At 37.5% G+C, this 20449-nt stretch overlaps 1 protein-coding gene across 3 annotated transcripts in view; it reads right to left on the reverse strand.

The window, feature by feature from the left end:
• AGPS (alkylglycerone phosphate synthase) overlaps positions 1–20449 on the reverse strand; it is a 54908-nt gene that overhangs the window by 23881 nt on the left and 10578 nt on the right. For all 3 annotated transcript variants that reach the window (XM_017837966.1, XM_017837957.1, XM_017837955.1), the window contains exons 2-11: positions 18824–18913; positions 14905–14995; positions 10603–10723; positions 10447–10521; positions 8779–8850; positions 6873–6952; positions 4636–4716; positions 3437–3562; positions 1260–1368; positions 702–829 (exon numbers count right to left, since the gene is read on the reverse strand). In XM_017837966.1, coding sequence (XP_017693455.1) covers positions 702–829; positions 1260–1368; positions 3437–3562; positions 4636–4716; positions 6873–6952; positions 8779–8850; positions 10447–10521; positions 10603–10723; positions 14905–14995; positions 18824–18913 — 973 coding nt within the window. The remainder of the gene's footprint in view (positions 1–701; positions 830–1259; positions 1369–3436; positions 3563–4635; positions 4717–6872; positions 6953–8778; positions 8851–10446; positions 10522–10602; positions 10724–14904; positions 14996–18823; positions 18914–20449) is intronic.

Raw genomic sequence — 20449 nt, forward strand, 5'->3', positions numbered from 1 at the left:
ACGTTTTGCACAGAGCAAAGAGAAGTTAGACAGTGGAAAAAGAGGCTCGCCAGTGTAAGATCTGTTTGGAAGCATAGTCTGGAGAAAAAGCTTTATGGAATTTGGGTACCGTGTATGAGTTTTGCTACCTGAAACCACCTGACTACACTATTCTCTATTTAAATACTACAGTGTAAGCACAACTGCACCTCAAAATATCCCCCTCACCTGAACATGTCACTGTGCTCCAGGAAGTGATTTCTAAACACAAGCCATATCCTCTCATTGCATTCCTTTTGTTCCATTGCCACTTCAGAGCCGTAAATTTCACTGCCTTTTACCTGTATGCTGCAACTTAATTCCTATAAATATTGGTCCCTTTTACACAGTCTTAATTAATCTGAGGGTAAAGTTCTCAGTTGAAGGAGATGCAAAGCCAAATTCTTTGTGCTGCAATATGCAAATGACTCCCACTAAAACAAGCCATTACAAGGCCTGTCCACATTTTGGCTCAGAATACCAAGCAAACTCATAAAATGCTCAATCCTCAACTGCATAATTTCCAAAAGCCTCATGTACCATATACTGTGTTTTCATATATGCTTACAAGATTCCTATCTCAGATTCTTGGTTATCAAATGCCAGAAATACTAAAGCATCAACACACCCCTACTGCTAGAATCCATGTCCTTGAGGGAAGTCAACATCCAGCTTTTCTTTACCTGCTTTGCCACTTCCCTTAAGCAGGCCACCCCTCGTTCAAAGTTGGGGAAGACCACAGAGCCATACTTCTGGTATTCAGGGACTGGACGAATCTTTATCGTAACTTCAGTAACCACTCCAAGAGTTCCTTCAGGAGAAAAGAAAAACTGAGCAAAATTTTGCAGGATGAACTTCTTGCAAGTTACCCAACTTCACACCTGCTTATCAGGATGCTATAAGTTAACATAAACCTGAAATCCCAAAAATTCAGTTTGCAGTAGTAGGGGATTTATTCCTGACTATCTACATGGTGAATTCTTACAAAAAATCCTCTAAATCATGATGTTTGTTACTAGACTTGTAGGCTAACTCCACAGGTCTGTTTAAACCACTGTTAAAAGCTGCTGAACTTCACAGTCCTAATTAAGGTCTCAATGTATTATCCTAACACAAGAAATTCGGTCTGCACAATGCCACCCATCGACACACTGGAAGTCACAGCATTAAAGATGCTCAAACAATCAAGCCACTACAGAAGCTGAATTAAGATGCAGTAAGTGAAGATACTGTGTTTATACCTTCAGATCCCATAATGAAGTGATGGATATCAGGTCCTGTTGACATGCGAGGTACTTGACAGTTTTTTTCTACTATTCCTCTAGGAGTTACCATTTTTATATGAATCACCTGTTTAAACAATATGCAATGATTAGAAATACTAGCATTAAGCACAGAGTTTTATTATATTTCTTTTCTACAAAACATATTAAGCTTGATACAGTTCAGCCTTGCAGATTTTAGGCATTCTGTAGGCAATCCCAAGAACTTTTGGGTAACCCAAGGATTGTTACCAACAAATATTTATAACACAGCATGGTTCCCCACACAACAGATCATTTCCAGTTCTTTGGCAAATCATATCAGCTGTTGGCTACATGCAGGCAACACCAGTTAAAACTGTTTTGTTTCTCAGTGTAGACAGAACTTCAAAAATACCAGGATTTTAATGCAGAATATATATATATAGTACTTCAGAGAAAAAAAGTGAGGGTTTAAACTTTGCTTAAGTTTTGCTTTAGAACTGCTGCTTGTTCAGGCTAATATAATTCAGCCACTGATTGCTACAGAAATATTACCATTAGGAGGAAAGACAGAAGTAAGCTTTGTGAAACAGATTATCAATATAAAATCTTTCATAAGACTAACACATATGTAGGGTGAGAAAGTTGTTTTTCAAAAAATATTTTTCAATATTTTTGCTTCCAGCTTTTTTCAGGCACATGCAATAGAGCCCAGATGTGGGGGCTTTTTAATCCTCTATTCAATTATTTTATACCAAGGAAGGGTGGGGTTTCAGCTTTTTTTTTTTTAGTGATGCCTTTAAATGAAGCAAAACTACTGAATTTCAACTAATGGCTTTAAAACTTTCAAGCACAGGTAGCTAAGTAATTTTCATTATATGCAATTTATGAACCATTGATTCTGCAGTAAGTGGATTTCAGGCAGCTTATATAACACACTGTTTCAAGATATAAAAGTTTCCTCGGAAGGTAAACACTTCCCTGAAATATTCTCACTGTGCCATTTTGAAACTCATGAACTGTTCTGAATCAATTTTCAATCCTATTTCCTCCTAATGAAAATTTCAGAAGCTGTTTTAGCCTGAAGTTATGCTTCCATAATAGAAATAGTTGCTTCACAACTCCCAGTACAAGCCAAACTATACCATTCAGTAACACTTCAGGCAGCAGGGGAACAATGACACTCTGTAAGTGCTACTAGTTTTAGTTCAGCCAGGTCTACTGAATAAAAACTGTGTAATTCCTGCCAAGCTCAGTCACTGACTGTGAAGTGTCACATCTCTGCACAGAACAAACAGGTCTGAACTATGAGCTGATGAAAAGGCCTGAGGTGACAGGGATACATTACCTAGAGTGTACGGAAGGAAAGGAGGAAAAAATTCACATGTGGAAGGGTTATTGTACAAACTACCAGAGAAAGCTGGAAGTTTGAAGCAAAAACGCAGGCAAAGTCTGAACAGTGATGATTTAGCTTCAATATCTTCAATATATTTATTATAACAGAAAAGGTGGACTTTAAAATCAAAAAGTGTGCTTAAAACAAAAAAAATTACCTAATATAAAGATGAACCATTTCAATGCTTAAAACAAATTCAAGAGTAGAATACGGCCATTCCCAGTGTATTGCTTCCTTCCTCTGGGTTCCTACAGACCGTGTGGTGGCATTAGATTTCACCACTGTGCATCCACATGGTCAATTAGATCAGCCTACTGATTTGAAAAAAACTACTAGTCTAGGGGGATCCAGAAAGGTGGAAAGAGCTAGCTTGCTGTCAGAGTTAGACAGTCCAACTAGACATCTTCAGGTACACACAACAGGTAGGAGAAAACACGGGAATTCTGGAATCACCCCAAAAGCTTGACAGGATTGTTACACTGGATTAACAGAGAGCACAAACTGGTAGAAGACAGCACCAGAGTCAGGACAGGATAATGATTCCTTAGGCTAGCTTGTGAGTACCCAAATGAAAATTACTTTTAGACCAGTGACAAGGATTATTACCATTAATACCAAAAGCAAGCAAACAAGCATTTTAGTCAAGATTTGATGCCAAAACTGTATCACACAAAGAACCACAATTTACTCTTCCTTTCTCTTATTCTGAGAGAATTATCTCATCATAAAAGTTAAATCTCTGAACAGAATAACTAGAAAAAGTATTAAAACTATTTACCAGATCTTCAATGTTTCCATAGATGTTTTTTTTCATGCCTGATGCTCGTGTTGCTACCCATCCTCCTAGTGAGCTGAACTCCATGGAGTCTGGTTCATGGCCTGTACAGAAGCCACTTTCAGCAAGCTAAAGAAAGGAAAAAACACATCCTACAGAGTCTGCACTGGCTTAGTACTCCAAAGTCAATACTCTGTATTTGTTTGGTTTGTTTTCCTTTTTTTTAACAAGTAAGTATCCCAATTACACACCAATTTATTCAAGCAAAAGTTTTATCTTTGATATGTACATAAAATGCAAATTGATTCTAATTCTGCTGTGCACACGCTGTGCCATATATCACTCTATAATACTCCTGCCCCATATTTTAAAGGACCTTTATTGTTCAAAAGAAGGTGCGAATTCAAATACATATGGAAAAAGTTATGACTAAGTAAGTGCCAACTTTGCACAAATGCTGCCAATAAATAAGACACTTAATCTCTTGTTCTTTCTATCCTAATTTCTATGCAGCGGGTCTGCAGAAAATGCGAGTAAATTGCCTGTACTTAATTCTCTCAAGGAGAGATGTGTTTTAATACACAGCCATCTGGTTGGGCTTCCTGTATGCAACGTTGTCAACTATTTGTGATGCAGATCACACATTCCTGTACATTAAGTAATCACTGGTTTCTCATTTTTCTGTATTAACTTGGCTTTGCCATCTGCACAGCACCTGAGGTTGACTGGATGCCCCCAGAATTACAACACGAATTCTTGCTGTCCGACAGCTTCAAAGACCAAGTAGTCTCACATTAAGTGATAACTGCATTAATGCATTTGAGATAATCAATCTGCACCGACCAACTGATAACAATCATGTTGGACAGCTGTATTTAAGTATACCACATAATGTGGATCATGAACTATGTTCTGTTGTACAAAGTGGTTCTAACTTAAAGACTGAAAGTCACTTCTGTGTACTGTCTATGGTGGTTCATCTAGCTCATGGTTCTCTCTCATATTAGAGGAACTTGTGGCTTTATATGTTTACTGGTCATATACTAGGGAAGGTTGGTTCATAGCCAATGCATGTAATTCTTACCACACCAGCTGCATGAAACACACAGGGATTAAGCTAGAATTCAATGCTTTGGAAAAGACATGAGGAACACCTAAGAAAAATATGAAAAAATACTAGCCAGTTAACCAGATGAAAATACCTGTTTCTCCAGATCTTGTCCAACAATGCCAGCTTCTACACAAGCTGTTAAGTTTTTCTCATCTATCCAGAGAATCCGATTCTGTTGAAAAGCCAATCAAAAGTAAGAACCAGTGTTCAAGATTTTTGTTTCTTTCCCTCCCTAATGCTAGGATCAACATGCTTGGTCATACAATTTACTACTAATACCACTCCAGTCATTACAGCAATGGAAGCTGAGCCTCCTCACTCCCTCAAACAGGTACACAACAGGTTTCAATCTATAAAGTCACCACTAACTATAAGAGAGTAAGAGACTTATTAATTAATTTATACTAGGAAAGTTTACAGAAACAAAGCAAAAAAGCCAGAAATAATTAAGTCAAAACTCTTAACAGGAGTTAAGCAGTACAGCAATTTCCACAACTAACATGATTAAAGGTACCTGAATCTGACTATCTAGACATTAAGAATACACCAAGAAAAGTATTCTTCAACATACTGCATGGATTAAACAGAGTACATTCAGTTATTCCAGTTCAGCTCTTGGATTTTGACACAGTACACCAGAATACCACAGTAGGTACATACTTCAGAAGTTTAAGATACTTGGAAGGATTACATCATATTATCTGACAAGACACTCACTGTCCCATCAGCACATTCTACTAAACAGGAAAAGTAGCAAACACCGCAAGTTACATGGTTCGCTAAGCATGGTTCTCCATGAGGACAATTCACATCAAGGAGAAACTTAATAAATATGGTTAAGGAACTTAACAACATACTAAGGACACTATAGAAGGTTCTGCTTCCCCTCTTTAGTACACTTCTGGTGTACTTTGATAATTCTGTGTATTAACATTATATGGAAGGAGAACAGCTGTAACTTCCCTCTGCCTTGATTTTTCAAATTAAAGAAATGTGGACATCTTGTAGTCTAACTTAAACTAGGCTTTAAATAAAATTGTCTCCCCCTCATGAAGTATGGGCTAATTATTCAAAGCCAACTACTTCAGCTCCTTCTAGACACCTTCAGTTTCAACATAAACTGTATAAATTATCTCCGATGCTTACATAAATCAGTTTTTATCTAATATAGACCCTACATATATATATATACACATATTAAAAAAGTAAAGTTCATGCAACCGTCTTAACTGCTCCGACATACACAGGTTTTAACTCTGACAATGCTCCTTTTCACCTTAATTTCCTTATTTGGCTGGCAGTCATTCAAGATGGTTGAAAAGTGGTCTATTTTCTAACTCAGTGCATATTTACATATCTAGCTGACAAAAAAACCCATGATAGTAAGAATTAACAACATTTCCTTCCCACTCCCCAACAGAAGTCAAAGCTTTGGGCTATAAATCAATGAGTTCAAATGAAGGTCTGAATCACTACTGTACTCTTTGGATTTCACTCCACACAGACACCAGAAGAGCTTCCTTCAATATGCAACTAACACTTCTGCAGAAAATACCACTTTGTAGCTAGAAACAGAGAGAAACAAGTTTAACTGAAGGACCGCTGACTAAGTGGAGAAAATGGAACCAAAACCCAGGTCTTACCTTCAAGGCTAAAAGAATTAAGCTCAGCAGGTATTTGGAGGCAGTAGAGCCTTACATCAAAGATACAGAGCTCTATCTGAAGCACCTCATTACCATGTAGCCATAAAGCTATCAGTTTAAAAGTATAAAGCTTCTTCATAATGGAAAGATGAAAACTAACAATAAATTTTACAGAACTTCATTTCTAGACTGCCATAAAGCTATGAACTTCATGTTCTCAAGATGTTATCTACACAAAAAAACCAGAGTTTTTTCTTGAAAGTTTATCCTTCAAGTTGATTTATAGATACTAAGTCACCTTACTAATCTCTGCTTTAAGTAATTTAAAGTCTGCAAAAACTAGTGAAATTTGCAGTAGCAACTTCCTCTTAGCCTTTCATCTAACATCAGATGCAAGTTCCAATATAGAAGATGAGTGGCTTCCTCTGATTTTCACTTAAAGTTGCTATAAGGCTTAGCAGTGACTTTTTTCTTATTAAATACATACAGGTCATATGAAGCAGTACAGGGCTAACAACGGAGAAATATCACTTAAGTTGAAGGAGTATCAATTTAATCATGCATGGTACAGATTAATATTTCCATCCCTACTTTATTTTGGCAAAGAAAGAAATGTACTAGTGATCACCAATGTAACTGTAGGATAATTTAAAAAAATTAAAACAAAACATTAAGAAGGGCATACCATTTGTGATGTATCCAGCGAGATAATTGTTCTTTTTTCTTCTTCAGGACATTCAAGGGCACTAGAGACACTTGTCCCTCCTGCAAATATGGGAATGATATATTGTGATCATAAAACTCTCAGGTAGCTTTTCTTCCAATACGATCCCTCTCTCCCTCCTTTCTGATATGGAACTTAATAAAGTAAGATCATTGAATGAACTGTTTGAGGCTAGTGATTAGCCTTTTAGGGCCGCCCCTTCTCCCAAACTGGGTTTCACAAAATCAAGGCAGCAGTGGAGCTGGACAATGCTTTAATAGCACTGTGTAAAAAAAACATAACATTCTGTGACCATCTCAGCTGCTTCTGTTAAGGCCAGCACAGCATTTTAAAACAAGGAGGGATAAGAATTTACAAGCCTTGAAGAAACAGGGAGCTATGGTTTCTATATAGTGTTCACATACCACTATGGAAGCCACTACACTTCAATCTACAAAACTGGATTAAGAAGTCTACCTAACACAGGAATTTAATACTTATCTAAAAGTAAAAAATAAACCAAAAGGGCGTAAGTATAAAAAAAATGAATGCAGTCAAATGTCAGACTTCTCCAGTTTTCTAACGTATCTTTACAGGATGCCAAGAAGCCTTTCATTTCTCTAAGACTGCAAAAGCCATTGGAAAAGAGAGAACAGGATGTTAAAGAGATCTATCTACAGCAGGCTACAAGAAGAACAGTCAATGGCAAGTACAGAGACAGTGCCAGCTAATAAAACACTCAAGAGCAGTAAAGCCCATCACCTTTGTTTCCAGTGATATTTCCTTAAATACCAACTCCTATTGTAATAACTCCACAAGCTGATTGCAGTTTACTATAAACAAACCTGGAAAACAACCTGAACATCTTTCTGTATCCTGGTCAGTGAACAAGAAATAGTCAATATTGCTGCTTTCAGCTATACCAGTTTACCAGTACCAAGGGTGCCTTTTAACAGTTTTGCATCTCTCCAGATGCATCTGGCAAGGGTAAGCCTGTTTTACGGAGGAACCAGCTCCACAAATCTGGTATTACCATCGAATGACCTGCTCATCTTCTCAAACAGTAAACATCCTTCCTACAAAGGCTATACTCCTACAGCATAAGCAAGTACCAAGTAAAACACACAGATTTATACCAGATTTAAGAGTTTTTGACAAAAACCTTCCCACAGACTGAGCTCACGAAAGCCAACAGCCCGTGTTCCCTGAGGTCTATGTCAAAATAAGGTAGCTCACAACTCTACTTCAGCAGGCTTAGAGGAAAAAGCATCCACAATTAAAAACCTGAAGTCCTTTTAATTCTTTAGGCTGAGACAGACACAGATTGTACAGGCCTTTACCTGTACTCTGGCTGTGGAACACTTCCTGAAAACCTCTTGCCATAGGAGTCTCTACCTTTCAAACTGAAAAGTGTCTAAAGGGAAATCAGAATTATTTTGCAGTACAGTGTTTGACCACAATCCTCCCTGAAACTATGAGTTTCAACAGTACAACAAAAAAACCCTAATTTATACATGTTGTGGGAATAGAGCACAAGTAAGCATCCAAACCCGTAGTTTATCTAATACAAATATTTGAATCTCCTGACTTCTAGGAAATTAAGATTTCCAAGGCACAGAGGGAGATTTCACCTTCATATAGTCATTCCTCTTGCATATTCAATATTGAAGGCATTGACACACTTTTGATGACTTCCACTAAATTGAATATTGCTGCTTTTAATACCTCAAGATCATAAAAAAAATTAAGAACACATTTAAAATATTACTAAAAAAGTCTAACTATTGAATTATTGTTATACTGTATGACTAAGAACACATATTTAAATTGAAGTAGAATACATTTTCACTAATGACCTTAAACAGATATGAGATTTCATAACACTTACCACCAAATGGTATTATGCAGAGATTGTGTTTGCAGGCTAATTCCACAATTTTAACTACATCTTCATGGCAAACTAAAAAAGTCCAGAGAGTTAACAAAAACAGGAGTTGTTGTTAGTACTATTATTTGCTTATTACAAAATACCACGGTCTGAATAAGCAGCAATTCCTTTTCTGCCACCAGGAAGGAAGGCATTTCAAAGTTAGGCACTAGATAAGAGCTGAGTTCAGAACTACAGGAGTTACAGAGTAAAGTTTAGACTTCAAACAATTCTACATTTGAAAAACTAACCACAGTCTTAGTGTCTTGCTCTACTCATGGATTGAGACCTCCTACAAATTCTCAGGGCCTGATGGGCTACCAAACAGTTAACAATTCATCAAATCAAGATTAGAGCTTTTACTGAAAATAGGGTGTCCAATTTATTTTAAGTGAGAAATAAGTCTCTTCTAAAAGCTGAACTTTTCTTCCTGGCTGACATTCAGTTTCAGAAGTGGAGTTGCTGGTGAAATTTAGTTCTTCAAAATGCATTCTGTACCTGGACAAAGAGGGAAGCAGAAATGCTTGTGCACAGACAAATAAAAGGATCAAAAAAGAGAGCAAATACAGTTTGTACATGAGTTTGTAGAAATAGCAGAGAATGAGTGGGACTAAATAAATGGTTTTCAAACTCTAGCTACTTTGCTCTTGCCATACAGAGCAGTTTTAAATAAAGTAGTTAATCATTTTGTTTCAGCTGCTTTTGGAGTTACACAAAACACAAGTTGTGGCAAGTACTGTTCATAGTCACCAAGTAGCTGTTCTCAGGTAATGAATTGCATCTTATAGTGCCTCTTTGTATGCTTCTCATATGTGATTTTTTTCCTCTAAATAAAGGAGGTGAAACTGAGCTAGGATTAAGTTCTTATAAGAATCTTTTGGGTAATGCAGTGCAGCTATCAAAGTTATAAAAGATAAGGAAAGAACTGGATTCATACAGCTGAACAGAAACTGACAGGTACGTAGATGGAATGACCTTTTGGTTCTCTACTAAAGAATGGCACATGAAGTAGTGACCAGAGGCACGTAATTTAAGTAAAAAAAGTATTTGTCCCCTTCTACTAGACAGAAACAAGCACATTTTCTGCTACAGATTATCTGTAACAGCATTATTTATTACACTATTTAAAGGGGGTCTAGACTATACTCAGATTGCACTGCTCTGTCTTCAAGTCAATTATCCTCTGTAAAGTGCTCTGATAGGAGTTTTTACTGAAGTACAGCATGTCATAAAACAAAGTTCTTTAATACAAATATTTCACTACCCTTCTACCATCATGTATGCCTTTAAAAATCAAAATCTGGATTGCCATTTAGACAACTACTCTTGGTGAACATACAAGTTCACATTACACTGTGGTTACTTAAGTCATGAATTCATCTGTTAACAGAAGCCTCAGCTATATTTACTAGTAAATTTGACTTCCCCACAAAATGATGGGATTTCACAGACAATCTGCAGTCCAGATGTTAAATAATCATGATTACCATTCATGAGAAAACTCCTTCTCTGTAAAGATGAGTAAAGTCAGTGAACCAAGAGACAGCTTCCCCATGACTACAAAACACTGGACTTTAGTAAACAATGGCCTCCCAGATCAGAAGGGAGAATAAGACAATTAAAGCTTACCAGGCCATACAACTATATCAGGAATTCGCTTAAACATTCCTTCCCTGAGTACAAATATCTCATGTAGGCAGTGACCTGAAACACAAACAATAAGTTAACAAGTCCAAAGAAGGAAGAATCGAAAGCAGCACAGTTACCTAAATCAAGTTCTCTTACCATGAGCTCTGAATACCCTATCTTCTGCATCCTGGGAATATGAGATTTTAGTGGCTATAAGATCCTGAAGAAATTCTTCATTTACAAAGGATGGAGGTACATCATTAACATTTAAGGATGCCTACAATACAAAAAAATAAGTTCATTAAAGATAGGTTCACTCTTACAGCATTTCTATACAACAGAAATAAAAACAGGCTAACACTGATACCCTAACACAACTATTCCAAATCAGAAAGAAATAATTTCTCCTCCAGATCTTCAACCACCAATCCAACTTATCCTACTCAGTACTCAGCTGACTATATGCACACAAGAAGTTTTATTTCAATAGCACACTCTTACCTTTCTTCCTCCTGACAAATTCAGAGAAATACACTAGCTTATGAGTGCATACTGAACAAAATACCTTTTTTAAGACTTCCCAAAACACTAAAATACATACTAAAGCCACCACAACTCCGGAAATTCTTTTACTTAAGTGTTCAGTTTTCACGAACCCACTCTCCCATCTCCTGTCATGTACTGGAAGTTAAATCCGAATTGGACCAAAGCCTAATCAGAAATCCAGTGCAAGGCCCAACTAAGTTTGATATCAGACACAACTGATACCACATAACTGGCATGCTTTAAATAGACTTCACCCATAAAAGTTCATAAAATTCATGCTGAGTCACAAACATGCAGGTGTTTCCAGAAAGCCTCAAGGCAGAAGTCCTGATCAACACCTTGGAAAAAAGTTTTTCTTTCAAAGAAGCTACACGGGACATTTTGACTTACCAACAGGCCTTGAATCAAGGTTCTGTAAGTCCAGGGGGAGAACCCCTGCTTAAGGTTAATGACCCATTCTCCCAGGTCCTTCCAAAAGATGTCTTATCTAGTACTCTTATGGCTTCTCAAAGTGCAGACCTAGCCACTTAACTCTTTTCTGAAGTCCATTTCAGTCTTTGCAGACATTAACTGTAACACTTTTATGTGCTATGAAGGTTCCAAAAAAGGAAAAAAATCCCATGGTTTTTTTCCTCCTTAAAAATGGAGCAAATATGGGTAATCTCCCTAAAGGAATATGTCTTCTATTACAAATAGCCTCTAATTAAAGAGTTCTTTAATTAGATAAAAAGCTTGTCATATGACTAAAATCTAACTTCACTTCAAGTCCTATTTCAAAAGAAAATGTTGGTCAAGAATCTTACTTCCCATTAGCTAAGTCCCTCAAGTCTGAGAGCAGAAATGAAAGGGTTTTTACCACATCTCTTTAATTTTAAGTACAATTTCAAATATCTGGAGTTGCAGAGAAATTAGTTAAAAGAGTGCATTCCTTTCACATTTCTCTCATGAGAACCTTGCTGGCAAATTAACTGACACCAACCCAAAGAGAGGAACGTGCTCATGCTTTTGTTATAGCGCTACCAGGAAAGACTACAAGCTGACTAGGGATGCCAGGAAGAGCTGGCTTACAGCCCTACCACCAAAAAGTATTTTCCACTAATGTTCCACAGAGTCAAAGAATTTTTTTCTTTTCTGGAACAGAGTTTTGCCTTTCTTTGCTCTACATAACCTCCAAAACAGGTGATACTTTTTGCCAGTATGGGTCTTAAGATAAAATCTCAGAAGATTGTACCAGTTAACAAGCTAAAAGCAAGGAAATTGGAGATTAGTAGTATCCCATATGTCACAACAGCAGCAGTCTATTCTGAATGGGTTGAGTCTCAAAGTTGTGAAAGCTGAAGAAGGAGAGATTTAAACTTCCACAGGAAAGTCTTCAGATAGTTAAAAGATCCACGGTGATGGAACTTGCCTACCAGTGTCCACCTACAAGGAATTACGCAAGGTTATGTAGAAATTAAGAGTACTCACAATAACAATTCAGAAAGAAACAACTACATGAGATGTTCATTACTGATAGCTAACATAATTTACAGGTTCAAAAGGATAGCCAAATGTTTGGTTTAGAATTTTCATATGGGACACATGATGTAATGAAAATAAAGTTGTAAGAAGGACTGGACTTCTGGAAGAGGATATGTGCCATCCTGACTTGCTTTAAGGCTAATGTTGTAGTTATTGAAATAAGGTGTCATACAGATGAGAAAAAGGCTTGCCTCCAATATATTCACCTTGTCACCTAAAGACACAGAAGCTGAAATTAAGTGTTGTTAGGTGAGAGGTACACCACTACCGAGAGATCATGATTTTAGGAGCCAGTCACAATAAGCACAATGAAAGTCAGGTCTTGGATTGCTGCTCTTACAGTTCTGCTATTAATGTACATTCACACAATGCTTTTTGCTAGCCCAAAGAACAGAGCTTCAATAGAAACTTGGAAAATATGAGAAACAAACAAATAGGTACCAATTAAGACCTTTAAACCACTTCTTTTAAGAAATATTCTTGCTAGCTGTGCTTACATTTTATATTTTAAACTTTTGTTTCTTCACAGGTTTCCTCAGACAGAACTATTTTCTATCATTTCAAGTTGAATGTTAAGTGCTTGAAGATCTTTGTTCTCTGTAAGTGGGGCATAAACTACTTAAAGCTGTAATAATTCCTTGCAGATAGTTTTAAGTATCTTGATTTTTAACTCTTCCACAAGTTTTTTAATCCTTTAGTTTTTATCTTCAAGATTAAAAAGTTAATATTTATTTATAAAAATCTTATGCATAATGACAAACAAAAATATACCTTTATTTATTCTCATGGGAATGAGACATTTTAAGATTTGTGCACTGAAAGGCTAGACAAGAAGCCTATGTGAACTAGGTCTAAACTTCTGTCAGTGTTAAGTCTGGTCTGAAAAAAGAAAAAAACATAACAGCCCTGAGCATGACATTACTGTTGTTAATTAAACAGAAAAGTCACATGCAACAGGGAACTCTCCAATCTTACAGGATAAAAGCAGGAAGAGAAAGAGAAAGACAAATGTACCAAGAGGTCCCTTTCCTACTGCTGTTCCTATATCAGAGTTTCTTCATGCTTGGATGATAGTAGAAGGCAAACACCCTACATAGCATGACAAACTGAAATATAAACTAAGAGCTACAACAGACATGAAAATGAGGGACCTGTAGAAGTATTTGAGACTAACTAAGTCCAGATAGATACTGGAGACTCCAAAGAGTTCTGTTCTGTGTCAAGACAGTCAATCTGTTCCAGATCACAAGACCACCAGAACCAGAGGGGTACAACAAAACAAAAATGCATTCAACATTGCTGGCAGAAATCCCATGAAGGTGGTTTGCAAAACGTATTATGGAATCAGGGCATTATTCAAAAATCTGTAGTTGTCCTTCAACTCTACTTTTTTCTATACTTTCTCTACACGTAGAAAGGGAACAACAGTTCTCAAGACCTCTGCTCACAGCAAGTTAAAGCAGCTGCCAGTTAAGACCAACCCTGGTCAACAAAAACACACCAAGATGAATTTTTTCAAAATACATTGGCAGACGGAGATCCTGTAAGTCACAGGAGATGAAAGAATGTCTTGATGAATAGAAGACTGAAGAAACATTCAAGTTTTCAGGCCCTAGGAGACTGCATTTTCTTTGAAGCAGGTAATCTTGAACTCAATCAAGAAATGGGTACAACTGTTACCCAAAGCAGCGTTGCTACAGTCACAGAACAAGCACAGCCTGCTTCCAACACTGCTTAAGCAACTGTCTAGTTTCTAGGAACCTGAAGCTTCTAGGAACCTGAAGCTTCAAAGGAATTCTAACAAGAAGGGAATCAGGTCTCCTGACGCTAACATAAGATACTCTTTCTAAAAAGAAAAATATGCATGATTTACAAAACCCAGAACATTCCCAATGTGTTATTTTTCAAAAAATATTCAGTTTGATCCTGAGTATTCCGGTAGCTGGTTTTCAGCACCCAGACATATAAAAAAGAATTACTGTCAAATAAGAACTTTAACACCTTTAATACACTGAAAACACATCACAATTTAACTTCCCTGTATCTTCTGTCTTTGTTATCATGAACAAAATTGATGTTGCATAAACAACTCCCTCTAGGCTAACAGTTTCTACAGTCGGGAAATGCAAGTTACCAACAAGACAAAACTTCTGTGTTGGAAACTTTAATTCCAATAAATGTACTACCAGTTATCCTGAAACCACAAGTCATGCTAAGGTGTGAAAGGTTCCACACAGTAATTCTAAATCAAGTATTTTTTTAAAAAACTTGGAGGTATTAATACACTATATTTAAATCAATTATGTGCAACAGCTGAATCATCTTTAACAGTGTGGTCTTGATTATCACCAAGACTAATGTTCAAAGGAACTGGTTCAGCTATTTACTTACTCTAGAGGTAGTTTTGTGCTCCAGACTTGCTCCAAAGGTTTTTTCTATCCATTCCTTAAAAGTTGGTAATATCATACCACCTAATCTGTACCTGAAAAGTCAATATTACATAGGGTCATTTTAAATTAAAATAAATGTATGTCAGATACACTTCTTTCAATTCTATGTATGCACAAACACGTTTTAAATCAAATTCTTTACCTACAAGCCTGCAAAGCTTCTGCACATTTACTTTTCAAGCAACTGCACATTTTATTGTATTTAACTGTTCTGTACTTCACACAGAATCAAATTGGTTGTCAGCATCTTAGGTATCGCTTTTCTTTCAGAATTGTGGCATAAGGCTTTATGGATATCCCACCCCACCACTCTTAACAAAGGTCTCTCCCTTTCAGTAGTGTAGAAAGCAGTGCCACAGTTTACATGCCATTTACGGAGAGAGGACGTGTCCACAGACACACTGCAATGTCAACAGCAGGCTCAGATACACAAACTCATTTCAGTATACCTTATGTTTTCAAGCAAAAAAAAGAACCAGTATTAGAGAGTCCTTCTTTATCACCAAAACGCATCAGAATCCATCAAGCAACGTGAAATTATTTCCAGCACAAAGTCTTTGGCAAGAGCTTAGCCATGTGACAAATGCAGACGTACAGACAAGAGACAGAGGAACTGCTTGTTGACCATATGCACCACACGTGAAAACACATAAAGGGACACACTTAAAACAGCTAGAAACTACTGCTATTAATTGTATACATATACACTCTTTGTGCATATTTATGTACGCACAAGCATTCTCAGAGAAGAAAAAAAAAACATCTTTCTTTGGGATTAAGAGCTTTCAGCAGCTGAGAATCTTTACCATAGTTTTCACCTGGGTCACTGCATTAGGCCTAATGGGTCTTCCCTCTAAGATTATTCAGTCACTGTTAATCCCATCATGACCCTGTCCTTCATGGCTGATGCAACCAACTCTACAGTTACCTATTACAGTAACCTATTACAGTAACCAACTCTGAGTTACCTATTACACAGAAAGATCAATTCCTTTTGTTTCCTCATCTCAACTACCCCCAGCTCTTCTACTGACAAAACCCCCTACTTTATTCCTAGATATAAAAGGCCACAACCTTAACTCACGCTAGACTGTTCAGCATGGAAGACAGGGTTCAGTCATTCCTCCTGTGACAGCTGTTACTGTTTCATCATACCCACACGAAATTTACGTGAATTCTATGAAAAGGAAATGCAATAAGCAATGAAAGTTTAATGCATTTGCATCAAGAATTTGCAACGAAGGTAGGGACCCAAGTCAGCTTGGTGTGTTTTCTTCTCCAGACCTACTTTTTGGAGTTGCCAACCTATCACTATAGCTAGTTTGCAAGGGTAACCTTAGTCACTCATTCAAAGGACAAACTAAAGCTATCAGAAACCCCAAAACTTTTAAGTCAAGACAGAGACAGAAGTCACAGCATAAAAGGAATTACTGAGTTTACTGCACAGATGTAGTGCATGACTGCGCAGGAAGCAAGCTCTGTATATATATGTTGATGGTGCAAGAAGCCCCCCAAAAGACCTTCCTCCTGCCACAGACACACTCCAAAAATAGGTTTAGTTGCTCAGACTAGCAAGTAACCTCTATCCCCAGTGAAATGGCAGAGTCTATAATAAAAAGATCATTTGACACATAATAAATCAGTCTGTAGGGAAAGTTAACATGGCTTTCATAAATGGAAATCTCATTTCACTAATCCTTGGAGTTCTATCAGGGTGTAAAAACAGAAAGTGAAAAAAGTGGATACAATGAACATTCCTTTATACTTCCACAGGTGCTCACCCCAAAACTTATTTAAGAAAATACATTACTACAGTGCTGAAGAGGTTCTTCTTGAAGCTGAAGGATAAGATAAGGTTAAGCTAAGAAGGAAAGGGCACAGCTTATTGGTCATTGGCCAAGACAGACTCAGGAGTGCAGTTTGCCACACACACTGGTACTGGGACCAGCTCTACTTAATGCCTTCATCAGCAATCTGGATTCATCAGTGGACTCTCCAACTAGGTGTATAATGTTAAGCTCTTTTGGGGAGACAGATACTACAGTAATAGGAACTCAGGATCTTAAAAAACCTAAGCAGACAAAAGAAGATGAAAGGTAAGGTAATTGCAAAAGCCAAAAAAAAAAAAGGCATTATTTGGTAACTGGTAGTCAGTATAGAAAAAAACATATCTTCAGTGACAACATACAACAGCAGCCAACAGTGCTATGCATCTACTGGGCAGGTATAAGAAAGAAGACAGTTCATCTCTTTTCGCTGCTCTGTAGAACACTGGTGTATCCTTGAGTTTTTGTCCCCATCTCCAGAAAGATTTAAAAAGATCTAATGAAGCTAGAGAGGGTGCAGAGAACAGCACCCTCTGGGCCTGGGACTTCTTAATCATGGAGGGAAATGCAAGAGAGGATATGATTGAGTGTTATATAATCGATAACACAGTAGATAGGCTGAAGAACTATCATTCACCTACTCCTGCAACACAGTATGGGATACTTGGTTCAAAACACAAGTACTTCACAACTGCAACCTGGAACTTGCTGCCGTGAGACGCTGTACAGGAAGACAGTACAAGCAGACTTGAGGTTATTAGACAAATATATGGACAACAGATCTGTAAGTGGGTACTGAAAGGACAAAGCATCTACAACACCTTTGCAGATGCCTTTTCTCCTATTTTCACTTCAAACACTCTCCTTTTGCCACTGTGACAAACTATTCTATAGAAACTATACTGGTGTGGCCCAACAAGGCATTTCTAATACTATGTCTCAGTTAGAGAGAGAAAATATAGATAAGGGGAAAAAAACCACCATTCTCCTCCCATTCTAGAACAGCGACTGGTAGCCTTGATGCTTTCTCCTTTATCTTTGTTCTATGTAGCGTGCTTTGATTTTCTGTGCAGCATCTCCCTAAATATTACACAGTAAACTGCCTAATAGAAGGCTTTGCATTTTAATTTGGGCCCGAAAATCAAGATATTAACAATTGAAGTGCTCAACATCCCCCTTAGGTTTCTGCAGCTTAGATGCAAGATAGTTCATGCTAGTTCACACAAATGCAAAGACCAGGAAGGAATTTTTATGAAGGAGAGTACTTATTTCAAACTTATTTCTCTTCCCCCTTCTTTTTTTTACTCTTATGGAAAATGTAGTTTTTAAACCAGGAAAGAGACTGCAAGATTACTTTCCACTCAGGCAGAAAAAAAAAACCCAAAAACAGTAAGATGTCAAGTGACAGGTTTAAATTCCACTGGAACAAAATTAAGAGATCCCCAAGTAGACTTAATTTTAATGTCATTTCTCAAAAAACATATTTCTCAGAAAAACAAGTTTGCTGTACAAAGGGTCAGTGGGTAATTAATCAGAAGTGAAGTCACTACAGAACACTGAACCGAAGAGCAGTTTTTAAGTTCAGAGGATGAAGTAGCTCCATATATAATGGTTAAAAAACCCAAAACAAATCAGAAGTTTAATAAAGCAACTAGTTGATGCTCAAAAGATTCTCAAAACTACACTACCCTGCTGTGTGTTATCTAAAGCTTTAGAACATGGTGCAGATTCTCAGTCTGATTTAATTCTCTAAGAAACGTTTCATGCACGAGTATATCAAGTTACAGAGAAGACTCACATTGATTTGTCTTTATAACACTTTTAATAAACCTTTTAATAAGCCACACATTCTATTTTACTACATTAGACTATTGTGTATAGACTTCAATAAACCTGTTAAATGCAGAACTAATAACGTATTCTGTGAGATGAAGCAACTTTTTTGCCTTCTTTGGATTAACTGTACTGTGCAGCTTTTAAATTCAATAAAACTACTACTATAAGATACTTCAGTTACATAAATTTTCAACTTACCTTTTTCCTGTGAATTCTGCTTGCCCCTTCTTATTGAAGATGAATTTGGAGTCATTATATCCCCATCCATTCCACTTCAAAAGTTCTTGCCTTAAAGGGAGAAAAATATGTGAGAATATTAGCATATTAGCATACTGCAGATCCAAAATGGTTTTCGGAAAAAGTTTTATCAGAGAGCAATTCAGGAAATTACGTACATATCAAAAGCACATAGCTTAGAGCTAGAAGAAATTCTGAAGCCACAACCGTTACTTCTTCAGATTGCATCCTATGACTTGAAAGACCAGATGCTCTTTAAAAACCACCACCAGCTTAAGTGAATGCACACTGTGTAGAATCATAGAATCATTAAGGTTGGAAAAGACCTCCAAGGTCATCAAGTCCAACCTCTAACCAAACACCACCAAGTCAACTAAACCATAGCACTAAATACCACATCCAGTCATTTCTTGAACACTTCCAGGGACGGTGCCTCCACCATCTCCCTGGGCAGCCTGTTTCAATGTCTGACTGTGCTTTCAGTGAAGAAGTTCTCTCTGATGTCCAATCTGAACCTCCTCTCACGTATCTTGAGGCCAGTTCCTCTTGTCCTCTCACTACTTGTCTGGGAGAAGAGGCCAACCCCTGCCTGGCTATAACCTCCTTTCAGGTAGCTGTAGAGAGCGATAAGGTCCCCCAAGCCTCCTTTTCTCCAGGCTAAACACCCCCAGTTCCCTCAGCAGCTCCTCATATGACTTTCTCTCCAGACCCTTCACCAGTTGCACTGCCCTCCTCTGGACACACTCCAGCACCTCCCTTGTCTTTCTCGCCGTGAGGGGCCCAGAACTGGACATGGAACTTGAGGTGTGACCTCACCAGTGCTGAGTACAGGGGGACAATCACTTCCCTAGTCCTGCTGGCCACATTATTGCTGATACAGGTCAGGATGCCATTGGCCTTCTTGCCCACCTGGGCACGCTGCTGGCTCATGTTCAGCTGACTGTTGACCAGCACCTCCAGGTCCTTTTCCACTGGGCAGCTTTCCAGCCACTCTGCCCCAGCCTGTAGTGCTGCATGGGGTTCTTGTGACTGAATTCTTTTTTGTTTGTTTATTTTTCTTCTGGGTAGAGAGGAATAAACCACTGGTGACATGGTGATGTTCTCTAACTGGCAACAAAATGTGTGAAAGATGCTTGTTTTTACATCTATATATAAATACTAACACACAAATAGGTAACACCTAAATATTTACAGAATACAGAAGAAATTTAGCATTTATTTTCTAGACAGAGAATAATGATTTTAGTTGTTTGCCATCACTACTGCAATGCCACAGCATTCTTAACATTCAGTTGATGAGGCACTTAGCGATACATTTGGACTGAAAACATATTTTGGAAAGCCAAAACCAAACCCTAAGAACTGCAGGAATAACATATCAAATACAATCTCGATACGATACTGTAACAAAGCAAACATATAAAAACCAAACCCACAACTGCCAAAATACAAGCAGAAAACTGAAAAAACTGAAGCACAACCACATCAGAGGATCTCAATTATGATGAAGTCATCAGAAGTATATCAGTGTAAACATATTTAAGACTTAAGAAATACACTAAGAATAATTACACATTAATTTAACTT

Source organism: Lepidothrix coronata, unplaced genomic scaffold (genome assembly GCF_001604755.1).
Source record: "Lepidothrix coronata isolate B3197 unplaced genomic scaffold, Lepidothrix_coronata-1.0 Scaffold7, whole genome shotgun sequence".
NCBI lineage: Eukaryota > Metazoa > Chordata > Aves > Passeriformes > Pipridae > Lepidothrix > Lepidothrix coronata.